At 38.7% G+C, this 14,395-nt stretch overlaps 1 protein-coding gene across 18 annotated transcripts in view; it reads right to left on the reverse strand.

Moving 5' to 3' along the window:
- The window catches only part of ECPAS (Ecm29 proteasome adaptor and scaffold), a 95,310-nt gene that overhangs the window by 59,295 nt on the left and 21,620 nt on the right, over positions 1 to 14,395 (reverse strand). For 13 of the 18 annotated variants that reach the window (XM_070594994.1, XM_070594995.1, XM_070594998.1 and 10 more), the window contains 5 exons: positions 10,153 to 10,269; positions 8,481 to 8,599; positions 7,177 to 7,326; positions 3,451 to 3,619; positions 877 to 1,016 (listed from right to left, as the gene is read on the reverse strand). In XM_070594994.1, the coding sequence (XP_070451095.1) occupies positions 877 to 1,016; positions 3,451 to 3,619; positions 7,177 to 7,326; positions 8,481 to 8,599; positions 10,153 to 10,269 (695 nt within the window). The remainder of the gene's footprint in view (positions 1 to 876; positions 1,017 to 3,450; positions 3,620 to 7,176; positions 7,327 to 8,480; positions 8,600 to 10,152; positions 10,270 to 14,395) is intronic. The other 5 variants (XM_070595013.1, XM_070595008.1, XM_070595011.1 and 2 more) reach the window with 1 other exon arrangement.

Consider the following 14,395-nt stretch of genomic DNA (forward strand, 5'->3'; position numbering starts at 1 on the left):
ATACCTAATATTCCATATAGATATACACAGTTAATTAACTGTTTCCCCTGTGGAAATATGAGTTTCCTTTTTTTCTATATACAATTATAGGAAATGGTACAATGAGCAAATCTATAACATTTTTCTAAATATAATATTCTTCTTTTGAACGATTCTCTTGATAAATTCCCAGAAGATTTAGAGAAAAGATTCTAAACATTTTTATGATTCATTATTTGGTGCAAACTGCTTTCCAAAAAATATTTCAATTTATAATGCCAATCAACAAGGTGTAAGAACAGAGGTTTCAACAGAAACTTAAATGGTGTAATCAACTATTACACAATTTTACTTACCAATGAGTACAAACTGGCACACCATTGTTTTATTTTGCTTTATTTCTTATCCGAAATATTTTCTATGAGCCTATTTAGCATTTGTATTTTCTCTTGTGTGAATTAGATCTATTCAGCACCTCTTTTTTTGCGACCTAATTTTCACTGTCTTAACCATAAAACCTTCAGATCCTGTATTAAAAACATTCTCAAATGGTTTGAGATAGAGGAAGAATCAGAAATGAATAACTTCTGGGTCTTGACACTTTCCTTCCCATCAGTTCTTTAAGCTCATTTACCTAGCCAAAGGTCTCATTTCTTGTGGTAGTTTCTCTGACCCATTCCAGTTTGAAACCACTTCTGCAATAGCTTTTCTTCTTGGCCTTTACACAGAATTCTGCTCTCTAGCATACTGTCATTATTACAAATTGGATATATTTCATAATCTCATAAATTGAATGTCTCATTACACAAAATCATAAAAGAACAAATATGTGCCGAGTAAGCTTTTAGAAATTGAGCCTCTTTTCAATTCTGGAAGTTTACAAGGGAAGTAGTTTACCTCTGCTTGCTTTTCAACTCTAGGTCGGCTGCCGTGGCTACACTGTGGCGTGTGTCACTAGAAGCGATCACAAGGTGGAGAACAGCTTCCAGCTCAGGCACCTGTTCAGCTTCTATGAACTTCACTATACCCAATTTGCACTGTACATAAATGGAGGGAAGAAGAAACAGTGATCAGAGACACAAAGACCACTAACCAAAAATACTGTTTAACCTATCAGTATGGTCATAAACCAAGGATTAATAGCAAGCACAGCAGTAGCTCCTATTTAGGCTTACAATGTGCCAGGGACCGTACTAACCATAGATATTCATTTCATTTAATCCTCACAATCGATGAGATAAATATTATTGTACCCATTTTTCTGATAAGGAAACTGAGGCGAGGCTTAAGAGAGTAAGACACACAGTAAATGATGAAGGCAGGATTCAAACCCAAGTGTCTCAGACTCCAAGACCATTACAATACACAGCCTTCCTACAGAGGTTAAACAGCCTCTCTAGAATGATGAAGCCTTGAATTAAAGTCCAAATTTGGAGCTTCCAGGTAACAGAGTGGTACATTAGGAATAAAGTGCTTCCTGGATTGTTTTGACAGGTGAAAAAGAACTAAACAACTCACGTTCCATGGAGTCCCATTCTATTGTTAATATACTAATTCTGGCCTCAGTATTCTTAATACGTTGAAAACAATACAATTTCAAATATACTCTAGTCAATGCAAGTGAAATTCCAGTCAAATGGTATTCGATCTAACTGCCTGGCTAAAATAGAACACAGACTGAAGCGAGATTCGGCTTAGAACTACACACAATGTGAAGGAGCTATGAATTCCGCTACAAATAACTCTATTTAGGATAAATATACCTGAAAAGTAACACTGTATCTTTACCTTTAAAAATCCATTACATAATAGTTCTTATGTACACCGATTAAGATTGATAAAGTTTACAATTATTCAATGACAAAGGATGCAATTTAAAGGTATACAAAAAGATCATAAAAACGCCTGCCTTCCCTCCCCTTGTTTAACACAACTTATCTGTAACAAGAGCTACAATAGAAAAGACTCGAACATTTCTTAAGCCATAAAAAGAATAGTTACGGAAGTCAACTACACAAAGATATAAACAAAAAAAGTGCAAAGAAACCTGAAAACAATACTAATGTTCATCAACAGGAAACTAGTTAAAAAAAATATGTGGTTTACATATAATTAAATTTTATACAGACATTATCATGTGGTTTATCATTAAAAAATAAAAGCTGTTTTGGCTGGAAGAAAAATACATAAAACAAAAGAGAGACTTAAAAATAAGAGGAAAAAAGCTTTCATCCTTGAAACTAAACTGTTCATTTCAACACTATGAAGTTGACAAAAGGCATACAGAGGCCCTTAGAAATTGGTAAATAATGCCCAACATAAGATTACAATTCAACGTTAACAATTATTCTCCCACACTTAGAACTTTAGCCCTCAGAGAGACGGAGATTCAGAGCCTAATACTAGGAGCGAGACCGTGATGAATCTCAAAACCTCAGTTCCTTTTACAAAACAGAACAAACAATTTCTGTCCCTCACCGGGTGGCTGTGAGGATTAAATGAGATAATGTATTGAAAGTACTAAGTATAGTGCCTGTCACAGAGATCACACTCAATAAAGAGTAGCTTCTGGTACTATTTACCTTTCTTTCTTACTCACACCATGGTTTAAGGAGGAAAAAAATCTATAAAACATGAAGAAGTAAACCTAATCAAATTTAACCCTCACTGAACAAATCATTCTACGAATCTGTGAGTGGCGAGAACACCCCACTTGCCTTTTTCCCTCTCCTGGGAACACTGTTTTCATCAGCGGTCACTTCCATTCCCAAAAACAAAAGGATCAAATCATTTAGACTGTCGTGGAGAAAGAAAGGAAGGATTGGAAGACTAACCCATGATGCTTGAATTCCAAAATAATTACATACTGATCTCATCTGTTCTTCCCTGAGGTGCCTGATGACACAGACACAGTGAGGCGCCTTCTCTGGAGAGCACCAGTCTTTTTTAAAAGCTGCTCAGAGAACATCTGTGTCCTGTTTAAATCCAGAATAAAATTCTTAATGCCAACTTTTAAATTCCCAGGAAGAAATACAAAAGGGAGTCATGCTTTTCCCCTATATTGTCACTATGGTGAGTAGAGGAGTTCCTCACTTTACACAAAATCTACAGCCCTCAAAAGCTGAAGAATGGAAGATAAACTGCATTTTAACGGCATCAAAGCGGCCAGATGATTACTAAACCTATAATTAAAAACTAAAATGAAAGAAGTTAAATATTCTCAATTTATAAGTGGGCTGTATTCTATACTTGAAATATGTTAAGCAATATTAGAAAAACTGAAGACCAGATCCCACGCCCCGCTTTCCCTGGGGCTTTAACAAGTAATTGACACAATGAAGAGAACACATTACATCAAACAGATTTCATTAGAGAGCCTGAATAGGTGGCAATGGCGTTACACATGCTTTCACGGCCTTCATAGGGGCTGGCGTACAGGATTAAGTTCCGTTATGAACAAGTGTGTGATACCTGCTCCAGCTGTTCAGGTGTCCATGGGTTATCACCAATAACTCGTTTAGCTGCATAAAAGCTCATTCCCGGGGGAGGCTGAGGTATCCCAGAACCCCCTCCACTATTTGAAGAAGAACCCTGTGCTGAAGATGAATTTTGGCGACTCTGGGATTCATTTAACACATATCTGCAAAGGAAGTAGAAATTTAACCCCTCTATTAAAAGAAATATATACACAAAGCATATATAATACAGTCAATTATACAATTTCCTCCCACAGAATTTTTCAGAAGAATAAACACTTGAAATTAAAATTTCATCACAAAAATTTTAAAAGTATCAAAAAAGGTATCTACTTCTTCAGTAATTAACCATAAGAGTACATCTGCTCAACTTGGTTATGAATGAACAGTTATCAACAAAGACTATAAATATTTTATTCACTCTCAATCTATAGACACTTGTTCTAAGAGCCACTAGAGACCCACCGCATTGTGAGGTTTTAGTCGACAAACACAGAGAAAGGTCTGTTGACTGTTAAGGGAGGTAAAAAAAAAACTATTGTTCTACACCCAAAGCAGAGAATATTTTTACAGTCATTCTCATTTCTGGTAAGTTGCAATCCACCTTCACTTCTCCATGAACTCCTTACACTCCTGCATTAGAAAAGCCCCTGAAACCTCCAGAACACCTACCACACAAGCACATAACGCCCCCAAAGTGAAAAGATTCTTCAAAAGGGCCTAAAGAGGAAAAGTCAGAATAAGAAGCAGGTTTTTCCCATTGTATGTGCAAAGTTCTTTGGAGCTACCTATTTATTAATTTATCATTCTATTTCATTTTTAGCTTCTATAGACTAAAAATAAGATTTCTGGTAAATTCATTTTGACCCAATTAAACTGGTATTCCTCATCTATAAAATGAAAACTTTGATAAAAATATTAATTCAAGTCCCTTCAAACTCTAAAATTCTATGCTGACAAATTATAAGACTGGATATTAAAATAAAATACCCATTATTATAAAAATTAAAGAAAACACTTAGAGCCTTGATAGCATAGTAAATTATTCCACATTATTTACATGCCATATTCCTTCAATTCCTAAATCCATCTATTGAAAAAAGAAAACATGTTAAGGGATCACTTTACTATCTTTATATAAACAAGGCAAATTCTCACTGGTAAGAAAAACATGCGAGATCGCTGGCTTGGGTACATTATGCACCTAAGGTAAATTTGGATTTCAGAGTTTATTTACCAAAGCCCTCATTCACCTGCCAAGTCTGGCCGCTGCTTGATTTAACAACTATAAAAGGAGATTTTCATGTATTTCTAAGTTATGGAAAGACTACTGGCAGTAAGTCAATCAATCAATAATTACTGAACAGCTAACGTTGCGCAAAACCCCGTCCTAAGCACAAGACAGAGGAACATCAGGATTATTGGAACACCCGTAGGACTGGGTCTCTGCCATCTGGAGCAAGCTGAGACAACAACAGTGCAACACATGCTACAGCATGTGACGTGTTATCAGGGACAAAGAAAGGACAGAGAAGAAATGATATGAGAAGTAGTGAAAAGTGAACAGGTAGAGGTAGCGGAAGTGTTTGAAGGTCCAGAAAATAACGCCATCAGACTACAGGGGCAGGGGCAGAGCAAACTGGAGAGGAAAGAAATTGCACAGCACGAACTCTCTTGTGTCAAGATTGAGGGACAGATGACATGGAGTCCCACAGGCCAAGCTTATAGTGTATATTATATTTTTGATCAGGGAAGAAACATAATGAAAGCACCATTATAAAAAGTATCTCTGGCAGCAGGGCCTCCTAGAAAATACATGGGCTTGAAGCAGATCACAACCTGGGCACTAGGCCAGGGACCAGAGCTAAAAAATAGCTCTTGACTTCAAGGAGCTCCCAATCTATTAGGGAAGATGGACAGGTCAACAATGCGATAAAAACACAAAGTAGTAATATAGATGCGTGTTTAGTGTTATTAGGACATGGAAAACAGTGTCCTCTGCCTAGGGGAAGAAACTTATGTCAGAGAGACACTAGCTGACATCTAAGCTAGTATGAGATGCTTTTCCAAAGTGGCTTTTTTGGCTGCTGTTTCTTGTTTTCTTTCTTTCAGCATTTCTTTCTTTCTTTTTTGATGAGGAAGCAGAGAGAACCGTACATTCTTAAAACATAGAAAGGCCAGGATACATAAGAGTAGATGAAACGCATGAGTGCAATGACTGGAAAATAATAACCCAAGGATTTTAAGGCATGACCTGATAAGATCTTGTGTTTTAAAAGTCAGGAAACTCTATGGCACTGTAGAGAGTTTTGAAGAAGAGCAGCTGGTGAGAAAGTCGAGACGAGAGTTGAAAGGAGCCAAAACTAGAGCGTGGCAGTAGGAATGGTTCCAGGACCTGTCACCCACTAGTTGCCCCCAGGAACCCAAGGGTGGGTTTGGAAGCATTTAACTGTTTTTCCAAATTGTTCTTTTTCCTTTTGTTATGTTAAGGAGATGCAATGACCAACCACCCTGAACCAGACCAAGCCTCCTCACAAGAACCACACCTATGACCTTTGCCTTATTTTTTTTTTTTTGAGGAAGATTAGCCCTGAGCTAACTGCTGCCAATCCTCCTCTTTTCGCTGAGGAAGACTGGCCCTGAGCTAACATCCACGCCCATCTTCCTCTGCTTTATATGTGGGATGCCTACCACAGCACAGTGTGCCAAGCGGTGGTATGTCCACACCCGGGATCTGAACTGGCAAACCCCGGGCCACTGAAGCAGAACATGCACACTTAACCGCTGCACCACCAGGCCGGCCCCAACATTTACCTTATTTTGAATGCTACTCTCTCTCCAGGAGGAGCTTAGAGCTTGTTACTGTAACCTGCAGTGTATGTGTAAGCATGCTTTCCAACTGAGCCTGCGCAAGCAAATACCCTCCTCTCCCTTTTGAACATTCATTCCCCATCTGAAATAAAAGGTCCCTGCTTCCCTGTGTTTGGGGACATCACAACTCTGGAAATGATTCGACATAGTCTCCTATTTGCTACAAATACCCTTTACTTTGTGAGACAACTACTTCCGGTGGAGAGTCTGATTTAACCCGCCAGGAAGGAAACTCACTTTGGTTTCGGTAACAGACCCATCAAGGAGGAGGGAGGAGGTATTATGGAACTGATATTGTAGCAAGAAGAAAAAGAAAAGCTGGGGGCCAACCCAGTGGCATAGCGTTTAAGTTCGCACCCTCCGCTTCCGAGGCCTGGGGTTCACTGGTTCGGATCCTGGGCATAGACCTATGCACCACTTATCAAGCCATGCTGTGGCAGGAGTCCCACATGAAAGTAAAGGAAGATGGGCACGGATGTTAGCTCAGAGCCAATCTTCCTCAAAAAAAAGAAAGAAAGAGAAAATGTGGAGACAATTTATAATTGTATGCCTACATGGCTAAGAGAATCATCAAAGCACTGACAGTAATTACAGAAGAGGAACGATTTTTATGGGGAGAGACTGATTTTAGCTGGGACAGGTAGAGTCTGCAATCACAACACAACTCCACAATCAGAGGTCAATAAGCAGTGGGGCTGGAGTTTGGGAGAGGTCAGGGCTGCAGCAAAAAGAATCTGAGACATATCCATTTTCCAGCGAAAGGTGAATCATTTAATATAGTACTTAACTCCACACAGTCAGAGCAGTCATGAAGGAGGATGCTCTATTTTGTTCCTGTTTTTTAACTCACCCGTAAGGCATCAGAAGGACATCGAGCATGAAGTCCAGAAGCAGCTGCACAGTCTTTGGTTTCTCAGCAAGATTAAACGGAGAAGCTGATTTTGATGATTCAACAGGGTATTTCATGTGAAAAAGGGTTGGTATTAAAAGATGCATTAAGCTGAAAAAACAATTACATTTATTGCAACTACTTAAAAAACAAGGTTTTTATACATGCAAATAGCAGACAAAACAAAAATCACACAACAAAAAGTGGCAAATGTAGCAGAGGCCATTCATTTTCAGTACCACTAATTTACAAAGTCCTAATCTAGGGACTGGCCTAGATTTCTTTCTTATTGAAAGCTCAGTATATTGAGTGACAACTGGCAGTTAAGCAATCTGGCTTATCACCAAAAACACGTGAAAAAAATGTACATAATATGAGCTCAGTGTTAATATCTGAAGTTACCACAGAGATTTTACATTAAACCTTAGGTAAAGTTCAACTTATAACAGGTCCTTTCAATAAAATTTTTCTTTTCCACAGTTAATTTTAAAAAAGGTGATTCTAAATCTAAAGAAATTAAAAACCAATCATGTCAATATTTGGAATCCAATATGAAAATGTTCACTGCGTGAATTTAAGTAACATGGCTTCAGTAATTCCTTCCTTCACTACACCTTTTGCTATTCTTCAAACACACGAAAACAATCTCAAATAGTGCTTGTAAAGTTTAATTTTACTTGCATATATCTATATCACAGTCTCTCTTTTAATAATGTAAATGCTCTAAAAGACTGAACTGAAAACATTAACTCCATCTTTCCTCCACAATTTCTGCACTCCTCCTGATGACACTCATCCCTACGGGGTTACAATACAGAACCCTGAGCTAAGCCTAGAAACTAAGGGTATCATCCAAACCTGTTCACTCTCCAATTCCCATATTAATATAAACAAGTGATCTGTTCCTTAAGAAAACCGCCCTGAAACTTTATATCCTCCAAGACAGAAATGTTTTGATGAAAAGCATTTTCTAACTCTAATTTGTGCAATCACATGAATTCAGCTTTTTCAGAATAACTGCCTAAAAAGATGTATTTAGATTGAGAAAAATGTGAGTTGTGCACGCTTTACAATATGCTCACATCAAGAAACTATACAATTGTATTAACAAAACAGTAACGCTGAGGTAACACAGAAAATTCAATTATTTGTCAGCTGAAAGAGACTTCACATTCACCCAAGTGAAACCAAACGTGCAAAACTATTTTTGAAAGGCAGCTGTTGCCTCTTGCAGGTGGGAGATAAGACAAATGAGGGAAGCATACCTATCCTGCTGGGGCTGCGGCTTCCCCTCCATGGCAGTAAGGAGCGTGGGGGCCAGTTCACATTGTTTTTCCACTGGTAGGCGAGGATAGCCCATCTTAACATAAATTATAGTAAAATTCTAAAGCAATGAGAGAAAAGCAAGTGAGTGTGAAGGAAATACTCTAGGATTACAACAAAAACATATGGTTGATAACTTAGGGAGTTAAAACAAAGCAATTGCATCCTCTCTCCACGTGTTTATCCCATGTTTATTACAGCTTGACCAACTGTTATGGCTCGGAAAGAATTCCAGCCCCACTTATTCAAAATGCTTGCTTTAAAATGGGCTTCATGTGAGGGAACATGACCTCATTTAAAGCACTCATGTATACACACATCACATCATCACACTGTACACTTTAAATATATACAATTTTATTTGTCAATTATACCTCAATAAAGCTGGGGGAAAAAATAAAGCAGTCATATATGCAGTAACTTTTCACTGAAAAGAAAAAATAATCATTTGCTCTATCTAAACCTACATACTACACGTTAGCATCAGATATCCCGGTTTGCTGCATTAATCCTTTCAAGCTAAGAGGAGACCACACGTTAAACCCCAGGCTGCCGATTCCCAACTGGTCAGTTACCACAACAGTCTTAGTGACCGCAGTACTCTGATTCCTCACTCCAGCAACCGAGCAAGGGACGATGAACCGAGAGAAACTGAGTGGCGTGTTTGAACCACTACATACTGTGGTGTGTTTGTACCACTATAATCCATGTGAATGCCTCATTTTAAGCAAATCATAAACGTACATCTAGATTTATGCATAAGATAAAGATTTGCTTTTCTGAAGGATTCTTCACTTCAGAACAGGCTTCACGAGGTTCTTCCTTTAACGACATTCTATTTGGCAGTTTTACCAGCACATGGTGTCTCTATTTGCTTAAAGAAAGGAACACTTGTAATGGAGCTGTTATGTCCAGCACAGGCACAGACAAGATGTCTGGACCAGTAGGTGTTTCCAAAGATTTGGAATCCAGACGTTAGGTAAGTTCCAATAGATTCTGCCTCAACACTAGGAACAACGGGGCCAGGAAAAGAACGTCACTTGTCATCACACAGCATCAACATTTTTTACATTTAATTTCCATGAAGACAACAATTTAATAGGAATATTTCTTACCAGCCTCAGTTTATTCCACTTTTAGGAAGGATAACTTTCTGAATATATATCTCAGAAACAGGGAATTTTTTTAATTCATCCTTCCTATTTCTTCTTGCCATTTACCCTTTCTTCTTCTATCATCCTTTATTCATGCCTATGCTACATAACCCTTCTCTTCTCTCTATTCAGACTGGTCTCATATAATCTTTCACTAAGAATCAAATCTTTCTTTTACATACCAACATACCTGACAAGCCACTTCACCAACATCCCTCTGCTCAATGTAAACAGCCACACGTTAGCCTCTCCTACCATTTCCTCTAAGGTAATATTTCCTCTGGATTGGCAGTCAGTGGGAAAACAGCGTGTCATTTAAAGAAAAACATCTCATGTTTCATTTAGAAATACTCTAAGGTGAAATTCTAAGCTTGCCAATATATTGATGACATCTAATAAATGTTATGAAAGAAAACTTATTATAAGTCAGAAAATATTAATATTCCAAGAGAACACTCACTGTGACAAAGGAAACTGCAGCAGGATCCTGGTATTGAACCAACAGTGTCTCTACTGGAAGCTGTATTTTGGGGCGGCTTTTTATACGCTTATTAAGATGAACCAACAGTTCCATTACCTAAAATACAGAGAGAGATAAACTGAAATTACTGATCATATCTTAAAAACAAATTCATTTTTCAAAAATTACTTACTTTGATGAATAGTAGCTACTTTGTTCTTTTAAAGGACATAAATCTGACATGCCAGAAAGGGAGTATACAGTATCAGTCTTGTTTCAAAATGCTATCCCCCAAAGTTGAGATGCCAGACTATACCGAGGCACAGTCTCCCAGAAGATCTGTGAACAAATGATTGCAACACACCATGCTATGGACGGAATGTTTGCGTCTCCCCCAGATTCGTATGCTGAAGCCCTAACCCCAATGTGATGGTTTGGAGAGGTAATTAGGTTCGTACGAGGTCATGGGGTGGAGCCCCCATGACGGGGTTGGTGTCCCAAGAAGGGGATGAAGGGATCAGAGTTATCTTTCTCTCCACCCCTGTGAGGATACAGCAAGAAGGCAGCCCTCTGTCAACCTGGAATAGTTCCTGCAAGAAGAACTGATCATCCTGGCATCCTGATCTTGGATTTCCAGGCTCCATAATTGTGAGAAATGAGTGTTTGTTGGTAAAGTCACCCAGTCGACAGCATTGTTACAGCCGCCCAAACTGACTCAGACACACCACGAATATGACAAAAAGAGAAATGTAGAACATTATGGGTTTCCACAAGAGAAAGTGTCTGCCAGATCAGGGAGGAAGTGACAGGAACACTAAGTCCTGACGATCAGATAAATTTCCAGGCAGAGAATCAGTTGTAAGAAGGTATACAGTCTAAAGGAACACGGCGCACTACATCTGACTGAAACCCAGAGTGGTACGAGAGAAAAGCAGGACCCAGATTATAAAAGGATTCAGGTAAGATGCTGAAGACTTTTTACTTTATTCTAAAGACCATTTGATTTTATGAACGAGTTTTAAGTAAGTAATGCCTGCTCAGTGAATGATAATAATCATAAATGGCTGACATTTATCAAGCAGTTTCTATGAGAACACACTTGTGCGTAGCACTTTTCACTCCTTATCTCATCTGATTCTCGAAACACCCAGAAAGGGGGCATTGTCATTCACATTTTACAGGTCAGGAAGCAGAGGCTCAGGGAAGTGAAGTAACCTATCCAAGGAAACTGAGCCAGCAAGTGGCACAAATTGTGACTCCGGAGCCCATATTTTTAACCTTTTCAAACGCTGATAAGTTGAGCTCAATTCATCCAAACTAAGTGTCTGTCAGTGTGAGACGTCCTTGGGACCCCTGAGACATTACAGAGACCTAGAAACTTGCATTTCCACGCCTACCTCGTCCACACATCCTACCTGGCCCAGAGCTATGATAAGCTGGATAACAGGGGGAAGAATCAGGAGGAACCAGGCTAAAGGAAACAGCCCTCCTCTGAAGATCTCATCTAGGCTGATCCCTAGAAGGACTCTATGGAAAATCATTACTGATGGTGACAGACCATCATGCCCACAATTACACACTTTCTTTTTTATGACAAATTTTTTTTTAAAGCTTTAAATGGATAACTACTTAATTTCTTCTAGCAATATTATCACTTTAAATATTGATTCATTTCCTAAATTTGGTTATTCACTGCCTAGAATCCTTTATAAATCCATAAAAATCAAGAAATCAACTGAACCAGTCCTTTCCCCCTGGCTAACTAGACAGTTAACCTCTGTCAGTAGGACTATAGAATTATCAGCCTTGGGTGCGTAGTATTTTGTCCATATCAGCTCTCCTCACTACTCATTGATTTATATTCATTTATTCATTATAAACTTTTCAATTGCGTATAACATACAGCTCAAGCGCATAATTAGCATATGGCTCAGTAAATTTTCCCCAAGTAAACATACCTCTGTAACCATCAAAACCACAAAAGCCCTGCACCCCGAGCCCCTCCCACTCACTGACCCCCTTCCCCAAAGGGAGCCCCTGACTTCTAACACCATTTTTAAATTTATATAAATGGAACACACAGGGTGAACTCATGACTGAATATTTGTCACTCTGCATTATGTCTGAGATTCATCCGTGTGGTTGCCCACAGCAGTAGTTCACTTTCATTGCTCTAGTGGGAAAATACCCCAATGTATCCATTCTCCTATTGACAGACATTAGATTATTTCCAATTTGGGCTATTATGAATAACGCTACTTTGAACATTCTTAGATATGCCCCTTGGTACACATATGTACACATTTCTGTTGTATATAAACGGAGGATTGGAAATGCTTGGACATAGTACATGCATATGATAAGCTTTAGAATATTTCCAAACAGTTGTCCAAAGGGGCATACTCACTTACACTTCTACCAGCAATCTACGAGAGCTCCAGCTGCTCCACACCCTTGTCAACACGTGGTATAATCAGTCTTTAATTTTTAGCTATTCTAACGAGTCTGAATATACAAAGTTAGCTGTAAAGTAGAATTCTACATATCAAACCTCATTTTCCTTAAAATAGGGAAAGGTACTCTAACGATACATCAGTGGAAATCTAAAACTTTTATTCCTCTTTCACCCAATTTATCCAAAAATAACGAGCTACCTTACAGGATATCATGGTTAACTCTAAGACGCATTATGAAATTGATAGTTAGGAACCCAAAAATTACACAACTGAAAATCAATACAAATTAATCCCTAGTGTCATTGATTAAAAATTTTCACATATTGAAATTATTCATACGTGAGCTGTCAAATTGCTGTGCACTGGAATCCCCGTTTTCTCTCCCCGAGGCCTTGCCTCCCAGCACTCCCCCTCTGGCGAGCTGGGCGCATCGCTGTGGACTTCTTCAGCTCCCTGACGGCTTCACACTCTGGTCCAGCTCAGAACCTCTCTGCACAGGGCATTCTCTGTCTCTGAGGGTCTCCCCCATCTCGCTGCCTGGCTACTTCCTTCATACCGCAGAGACCTTCCTTACTCTCCACACTCAATTTAAATCAAGTCCCCAAATATATTCTTTCGTAGAATCCTTTTCCGTCTTAGCATTTAATAACACTTATAACTAGATACTATTTGCCTGATTGTTTAATACTGGTCTCTCCAACTAGATGTTTCCTTCCTTTACCAACATATCCCTAACACCTGGCATATAAAAGGCACTCAGTCAGTATTTGCCAAATGAATGATGAGACTGATGAGGCTAAATAAGTAAGCAGAAACCAGCTCATGAAGGGCCTTTTATACCTTGCTATCCTGAGGGTAAAAGCAGGCCACAGAAGAGTTTTAAATAGGATAGTGACATGATCAAATACATATTTATCTCAGCAAAGCAGTATTAACAACAGGCACGTTAAATATATGACAAGAATGTCCTATTCCTTCCTGCAAACATAACAGACATTCTTAAAGATACTCTTTCTCCACTGAACCCAATTCAGGCCTCAGAATCCCACTTAGCAAACCTCCGGGAAGCCACTGGCAATCAATGAGAACGGCCGGAGGGGTGAAACCTGAAGATCGCTCAAAGACTCAAAGGTCTCGTATAAATACACCAGAAGACTAATGAACTATTTTAAAAATGAAAGGGGCAAAAGAAAACCTTGATGTCACAGTTATCCAACTTTTGGTTAACAGGACTTCACAGAATCTTCAAACAGGAGCTATACAACAACATCTTGCTTTAAAAAAAATTTAGCACAACCAGAGGCACTCACAAGTAGAATATACAACTACGTACTGGCGGTGCTTTGGGGAGAAGAAGAAAAAAGAGGAAGATTGGCAACAGATGTTACCTCAGGTGCCAATCTTCAAAAAAAATTAAAATTTATTTTGCTTATTTTTAATTAAGGTTATATTCACAGCCAGCCAATGATTAAAGAAAATTTTTGCCCCATTACCACCTGATTTTCATATTGGAATCAAGGGTATGGATTTTGGATCAAGCCTCCACACAGACCAGAATAATTATCTCAGTTCTATCATCGGGCACTGATGCCAAGTGTACATTTGGTGCTAAACGTCACTGTGCTAAGCATACAAAAGCTACTTTTAAATCATGTAAGCTGGTCCTAGACTTACTCTCCATTCTGAAAGCCATAATTAGGATCATGAACCCACATTTCAATAAGTGGGAAGAGAAAACTCACTTCATACTACATATCCATCAATTCACTATTTAATTGCTCCAACTG

Source organism: Equus przewalskii, chromosome 26 (assembly GCF_037783145.1).
Source record: "Equus przewalskii isolate Varuska chromosome 26, EquPr2, whole genome shotgun sequence".
Lineage (NCBI taxonomy): Eukaryota > Metazoa > Chordata > Mammalia > Perissodactyla > Equidae > Equus > Equus przewalskii.